Source organism: Vigna unguiculata, chromosome 11, assembly GCF_004118075.2.
Source record: "Vigna unguiculata cultivar IT97K-499-35 chromosome 11, ASM411807v1, whole genome shotgun sequence".
Classification (NCBI taxonomy): Eukaryota; Viridiplantae; Streptophyta; class Magnoliopsida; order Fabales; family Fabaceae; genus Vigna; species Vigna unguiculata.
In genome coordinates this window covers 27756501-27764502 of record NC_040289.1, presented here as the reverse complement: position 1 = coordinate 27764502, position 8002 = coordinate 27756501, and the positions used below count along the sequence as shown (strand labels likewise).

At 31.2% G+C, this 8002-nt stretch overlaps 1 protein-coding gene across 5 annotated transcripts; it reads left to right on the top strand.

Annotated features, from left to right (window-relative positions):
- Positions 1 to 2888: 2888 nt before the first annotated feature.
- LOC114168716 (basic leucine zipper 61-like) lies at positions 2889 to 6478 on the top strand. Of its 5 annotated transcripts, none has more exons than XR_003600749.1 (5): positions 2889 to 4040; positions 4338 to 4428; positions 4527 to 4653; positions 5465 to 5696; positions 6116 to 6478. XR_003600749.1 is itself a non-coding variant. In XM_028053624.1 (4 exons), exons 1-4 carry the CDS (start codon positions 3373 to 3375, stop codon positions 5632 to 5634), a joined length of 1056 nt encoding a protein of 351 aa, XP_027909425.1. In that variant the 5' UTR covers positions 2889 to 3372; the 3' UTR covers positions 5635 to 6478. The 5 variants fall into 5 exon arrangements, 1 of the variants encoding a protein (XP_027909425.1); XR_003600747.1 differs by having other exon boundaries at positions 5874 to 6478; XR_003600748.1 differs by having other exon boundaries at positions 5465 to 5706.
- Positions 6479 to 8002: the final 1524 nt, after the last annotated feature.

The following is an 8002-nucleotide window of genomic DNA, read 5'->3' as shown; positions in this document are numbered from 1 at the left end:
TCTATTAGAAAACGAGAGAATCAATGGAAAACGTATAACTCAATACCAAACTGAGTGTAAAGAGAACTTAAAGATGAAATATTTCTAAAGTTCATGAAAAATGAATTTATTTGGATCACCACACCACCTTCAAACTCAATATATATTGGGATTAATTAAAAATTATTTTTCATGAAAATTTGTTTAAAGGTGACGCTAATGTGAGTTTGATGGATTTAATGAACATCAAAAGATTTAATAGTGAAAATATTGATGGTTTTTTAAATCAATTTAAGCAATTGATATCAAAATGTTTTACTCAAATAAATAACTCAATTGGTATGGTCGCAATAGGGTTAACATTCCCGATAAAGAAACAATTGGTAAATTAACTTTTAAGAGAGACAACACAATTGACAAACAGAGTTAGAATAATTAAATAAATAAATTTTAAGAAAGAAAGATATAAATAATTGATAGGACAATAAATAAAGATTGAACAATTTATGTAGAAACTTTTTTGGTGAAATAATTAAGGAAGGGTAATGAGATAAATATTACACAAATGAAAAGTAGTCTCCCTTATATGTATACATTGTTATAACAAGAAGTGAAGGAGAAAATGATCGATTAAACTTGTAACTTTGAAGTGTCAAAAACACAAACAAATTAAGTTAAGTGACGATAATATAATATCTCTTTAGAATAAAAGAAAAAAATAGTAAATATTGTAATTATCCTAATATTCATTTTGAATCAACATTTATATTCATTTTAAGAATTTTTTTTTCTGAGGATTTGGGTTCAAAGCTTAACATTGTCTTTTAGCAAGTAAGTTTACTCGACGCAAGTTCGTTTACGATGGACTAATAAATTTAATGTTTTTTAATTTGATTTAAAGTGTTTGAATGTTTTATGGCTTCATTGTGAAAATAAATTTTACAAATAGTTCACTTATATTGTAAATCAAAGTCACAAAAATCTTTAATTTACTTGATTTTCGCGTTATGTTGACTATAATCAAAATATCATGCATTTTTTTTCAAAGATCATATTTTTAGTATTTTTTTGTTATTGAGTGTAAAAAATAAAAATAAAGTGGAGAGTGATAAATGAAGAAGAGAATGATGAAGAACAATTTTGCAGAAATGTAAAATCTAGGAAATTAAATTACTAAGGACAAAATAGAAATTTATAAAGGAAATGAACGTGAATGGTGACCGAAATTGCTATAATCAACATTGATCTTGTCATTTTTCTATTGACGGCGTTTGTTAGTATGTTTGAAATTATATTCATAATTTGTCATTTTTATACATTTGATTCATTTATTTATATTTTCCCCCTATTTGAAAGTTACTTAGCATAGTAAAATACAAGAAAAATACATAAATCAAAGTAACTGCCCTAAAAGCTACCTACACTGAGCTAGTTATCTTCTTTGCTTCCATATTTTGTGACAATTATTGCATAGAACTTCCTTCTTGAGTTGGTCTTGGTATTTCCTTCCATTGTTCTTTTTTCGATGTCTTATTTCACTTACAAATTTATTATTTTTGATATCTTGTGCTTTGGTCTGAATTTTTTTGGATGTTTCAAGAGTCTTCTACTTGATATATCTTTTCAATATATTGTTTGTCTTGACACTTTCCTTTTTTATACCTTCTTACATACAAACATATTCATCAAGTTTTTTCAATTCGATTATTTCTTGATATCCTTAGTATATACATAAGTAATTGTCCAAGATTGATTGAAGTTTGAAGAAAAATAAAGGAAGTTCAATTCTAATCCATTCAAAACTCAAGTTATTTTAAATAGTTTAATTCTAGTATTTCTTTTACTCAGAAAATGATTTCTATTCTGATATTTTTCATTGCCAATTTAATCTTTACTCCTTTATGCAACATTTTTATATTTACATTTGTTTAAAAAAGTAAAACATTTTTTTATAAAAATAGTCACAAATATCAAAGTCTAAGTGATGCTATAAATTTAAACTTTGTATGTTTAAAATTAATTTGATGTATTCAAACTGAAAATCAATTCAGATTTACTAATATACAAAAAAAATGCCAGAAAAAAATTGTTTTAGTTTAAACAATTTACTTTGTTTAATTATCGAAATTTCATTGAAAACAAATACTTAAATACATGACAACAAAATTAATCCGAGTCATTTAATCTAAGAACACCTACTATGCATAAATAACTTCATAATATGCCCCTAAGCATGTGGTAACTTTTGTTTAATTAAGACATGTACGTATTGGTAATTTGAGATTGTTACTACCATCATCAAAAACAATATTTGTGATAAAGTAATATAATTTGATAGTTATATAGGATTTAAATTCGAAAATAATGGATAAAATAAAACAAATGTATATGAATCGATTTACATGGTCACCTACCAACCCATGTGATTTAAGCACGTGGTGATTGTTGATAGATAAAAACCCTAACCCATATGATTTCACCAATCACTAACCACCCAAAATTATCCCATTAACTCTTTAACCTTTTCCCCAACATCAGGAACCATCCATTCAAACCAAATTACCTAATTTCGTTTTCATCTTAAATTCCTTCCACTTCAAGCTTTTTTAAACAGGTTAGTTACGCCTTTGCCTCTAACTCCCACCATTCAAATTAATTACCATGCCTTATTATTGCAAGGAAAAAAAAGAAAAACCTTAACCCGACAGTTTAATTAGTTAAAGCAATTGTTGTAGAAGGGTTAAAATTAGAGATGGTAATGTAATATTAATATGGTAAGAAGAGAAGAAGAGAGAAAGGTAAAAATATAAAAAAAAAAATGATGAGACTATTATTATAAGGGTACCCTACAAAAGGGACGGTCACAAGGGCACGTGGTGGCTGATTCCCACTGGTTATTTATAATTAAACCAGTGGCGACTTTCCAGTAATGCCGTTGAGTTGAGGAGACCCAACCCCTTTCTCCTCCCAGCTGTTCATAGCTGTCCAATCTCTCTCTCATCCATGTGACCCCACTGCACAACACACATAGATGCAGATACCCCAGAGATTTATTGGGATTTTAAAACCTCCATAAACATTTTCTTTTCAAATAAATAAATTTAATTAAATTTATTTCTTCTTCTTCTTCTTCTTCTTCTACTCCTTCTTCCTTTCTTCCCTTTAACATTCCCTCACCTTTCTCAACACAAGCTTCTCTTTAACATTGTTATTCATGTGCAACTATATATATATATTTATATGTGCACATAGATAGACATAATATATATATATATATAAAGCCAACATTGTTTTTGGTTTGGTTGGGTTTGGTTTGAGATATTTATATACATAGTCTTCTTCTGTTCCTTTCTTCTTCATCTTCATTTTCTTGAGAGATTGTGTTGATTAAGAATGGCTCAATTGCCACCAAAAGTTCCAAACATGGCACCCAATTGGCCAGACTTTTCTTCTCCTCACCAAAAGATGCCTTCCCTCAAAACCATGGCACCAAACATCTCAAACCAAAACCCTTCATGGGTGGACGAGTTTCTTGACTTCTCAGCCGCCAGGCGCGGTGCTCACCGGCGGTCGGTCAGTGACTCCATCGCCTTCCTGGAGGCGCCAATGCTCGATCATCACTGCAAAAGCCGCGGGAGTGACGGTGGTGGTGACAATGAGAACGAGTTCGAGAGGTTTGACGATGAACAATTCATGTCCATGTTCACTGATGAAGCTTCGGGGAATAATAATAACAACAACAACAATAATGATACCAATAACAACATCAACGACAACTACAATAGTTACAATAGTAACAATAACACCATGATGGCTCTCACACTTTCCTCCTCCAACCCTTCTACACCCTCTGATCACAACAGCATCAACGACGAGAAGGAGATGAACAAGGAAAAGGAGGAGGAGGAGCACGAGAAGAAGCATGTCAAGAATGAGTCAGATGAGGATGAAAGCCAATGCAAGCAAGAAATCACACAAAACCCCGATGATAGTAATCATAGTAACGCAAATGCAGCGCCTTGTTCCAGTGAGAAAATCACAGACCCCAAGAGGGTCAAAAGGTATACTTTCTTAAACATTCATCTTCAACTCATGCTCTTTTAGTTCTTCCTCGTAAATTTGCATTGCATTGACCCCTATCACATTCACTTCGGATAATAACGTTTTACAAAACAAATGGATAATGTTTTAGTTACAACACAAACAGGTAATGTACTATGTAAATATATATGTATTTCATGTTTTTTTTCTCTCTCTCTCTCGATAATGTGAATACCTGTGACTATTTAATGTTTATGAACTATTCTTGTGGAAAACATGATATTCATAATCTGATTCTTCGTTTTGCATTATCTCAGAATCCTGGCAAATAGACAATCGGCACAAAGATCAAGAGTGAGGAAGCTGCAATACATTTCTGAACTTGAACGAAGTGTGACTTCATTACAGGTGCATTAATTTAGGTGACTGTAACAGTTATATACAATTAATTAACAATTAACATGGTTTTGTTTGCCTTAACGTGTTCATTCTGTGGATAAATGAAGGCTGAAGTTTCTGTATTGTCTCCACGAGTTGCATTTTTGGATCATCAACGTTTGCTTCTAAATGTTGACAACAGTGCTTTGAAGCAAAGAATCGCAGCGCTGGCCCAAGATAAGATCTTCAAAGATGGTAATTGCTTTACGTGTTATCTTCTATTATTAAACTATATCATCTGCAGAAATTTTCTTCTTCAGGAAGCTAATTGTTGAATTAATTACACTTATCGATTGAAACGGCTGAGTCAGTACTAATTAAAAGCTAAACGTTAATAACCTTCAGATTAAGGCTAACTTGGTAAATCGTACATTATCTAAAATTATTATCATCAATTAGTTTGCATAAGTAAAAAAAGGTATGTATATAGTATATGGTAAGGGGTTAGTTTTTCATATCTAACTTGAAGGGAAAGTAATTAGACTGTTTTTTTTTTTTTTTCTAATTTAATATATGTCTATTTCTGAAATCCTTTTATGTTAACTACTGTCAGTATCATGGACTGCACCTGTGTGTGATAAAGAGTTAGTTTCAAGCTTTAAGAGTTAAGTTCACGAGAAAAAAAAATGATATAAAAAAAAACACTTTTTTTGTAAAATCTAACCTGTACTTTTCAAATTCAATAACAATAAGCATGCTACTCCTCGAAGTTGGTCTAGTATTCAGGATCATGAAAAACTAAATACATTGTACTCTTTGCCTCTTTTTACTACTGCAAGTTATTAAGCAAACTATGTATATAATTTCGTTCCTGGCAGAAGAAACATGCCAATTATTAAGTTGCAGAGTCATATTGATTTTAGTGAAAAGGGTTTGCATGCAAAGCATATCTAGATGAGTGTGGTAATCATGCATGTACTCTGTGATTAAGTACACATTTATATGTATATAAATGCAAACAAGGCATGAAATAATGAAATGACGTACATATAATATAAAAATGCAGCACATCAAGAAGCACTGAAGAGGGAGATAGAGAGACTGAGGCAAGTGTATCAGCAACAAAACATAAAGAAGATGGAGAATGGTACAGGGTCAACATCCCAATCTCCATTACCATCTCCAAAACCACGATGTGACACACTCACTGAAAAGGAACAACTTATCAATGTCTGAAGTGTGAAGCCTCCCTTGAACACTCACTCACTCACTCACTCACTCACTCACATATGAACCATGTAAGCTAAGGTAGTTTATTAGATGATCTGTGATTCCTTTCAATTTTAGAAAAGAAATTGCAGAGTTTTGGAAATGGAAGAAAAGAAAAGTGTTTTTGTATTAACTGTTGTTGATTGAATGTGAAGAATGTTAATGAACGTATTTAATAAAAGATATGTGATGAAATATGAATGCAGAGATGATGATGATGATGATGATGGATTGTGATAGAAGAATAAGACTAAAAGTAGTTATAAAAGTTGGTAAGAAGAAAAAGGGTGGGTAGGGAGAGGGTGAGAGATTTGATTAGGGAATTGATGAAGGAAAATGTTGCATAATGGGGACATTGGTGGTAGGCTTTTGCTATCAAACTGAGAGAGTCACGTGATGTGTTTGCTTTAAAGAAAGGGACCACTCAAGTTGCATGATTGGAATGCAGGGAAACACATGTGCACCAGTGACATCAAACAAAGGGTGGAAGAAAAAAACAGTTGTGTCTGCTTTAACTACATGGGAGAGGGAGGTATCTGTCGGAGATTCTTTCAGTTTTTTTTTTTTTTTCTTTTTTTAATTATGTGGTCTTGTTCCTTGTCTTGAATCTGGATTCTTTTCGATTTTTGTTTATATTTTGTTGGGGGGGTTTCAGTTCAAGTTGGAAAACAAAGACTAGTGGACGTGTGTGTTGGGATGGATGAAAGGAAGGTATGTCATTGTCAGAGTGAAAGTGTTGGGTTTTGGTGAACTTTGTTTTACTGCTTTTAAGGGTTGTGATTATCTTTATTTCGAGTGTTAATTTGAAGGGGGAAAAAAAAATCAAAGTGTAAATATTTAGTTAAATTGACTAAATTGATTCTTGTAGTATATGGTCAAGTTTTAACTGTTGCAAGAACTTTATGTGTTATGGTTTGATTATACTCCTTCATAAGATTCCTATTAAAGCATTGACATTAGAACTAATTAATTAACTTGGTTCAAGTGTTAAACAAATTTATGTAGAGTCACTGGGATTAATTAAGGAAATATGGTATGCAATATATAGTAATGAAATAAGGAATGAAAACTAATAATACCGATCGATACTTATATAAGTTGAGCCTGGTTGAACTTTCTCAAAGAAGATTTGGCCTTTTACAATTTTGCTATGGAATTTCGATCTTTTGGTTTTAGTAAGATCAAACCAATAATTTAATATGAATTCGAAAATGCTTAATTTTTATAGAAAACACATAAAAAATTGGTATTTATGAGATGTGTAATTCAATGCTAAATCTATACATAATTAGGACAAAATTCCTTAGATGTTGGAAAAGCACTCGTTTTGACCAAAACATGAAGAAAACATTTGACAAGGATTGACAGCACAAATAAATTAATAAAAGGTAAAACTGTGACTAGAAATAATAATAGGAAGAAAATAAATTGATAAATGTAGAGTTTTGTTATATAGATAATGGACAGAGAATTAGTTTGGCAAAATGATTGATAGCAATCAGCATCTAACGATCACAAGTAGAGATGGTCATCCTCACGCCATGCCACGATCTCACTCCAAGTTAGTTTTTTTTTTTTTTCAGTTTTGTTATTATTTTTTATTAAAGTGTCATTATTAAATTAGATAGAATGTATAGTTAAATATTAGTAGTTTTCAAAAATACTTTATTGCCAAATACATTGGTATATTGGTTCCAGAATGTCTCTGACAAATTTTATTAGATTTTGGAACTTCTGTGTTTTTGGGCGTTTTGCTACCCAATTTGATTTGAGTTGTTCATTAGGTAATTATTAATATTCTGTTTGAAATTTAATACATTATTTGTTCATTCTTTCTATTTTAAACATTTCATTAATTGATTGTAATTACATTGATTGAAAAAATAATTTTATTGACGTATCTATGGAATATAAATATTGTCAGTGTTGGATTAATTGAGTATATATAAGTGATGATTACCATATGAGTGGAAGAATTTATAAAGTTCACTCGACGTAGCGCTAGTAGTTTAGAAAATAGAATAAAGATGAAGTGATCATCTCCGACAGGGATGTCAACGGGGTGGGTAGGGTACGCGTAGTAGTTTCTCCGTACCTTAACCGTTGGATAAATATTCGCCCCGTACTTGTATCTATATCTGTCGGGTATTCATTATACGGGTACCCGTCTATTATTTTATATCTGCAGGTATTCAGGGGTACCCGCAGATATTTACAAAAATATTTAAAAAAATATATGTTTAACCATAATTAGTGCTTAGATCAACAAGTCCCCTTTCTCCGTGAAAAACAAACAAATAAAGAATCACTACCAATTTATATTGTAGTTTATTTT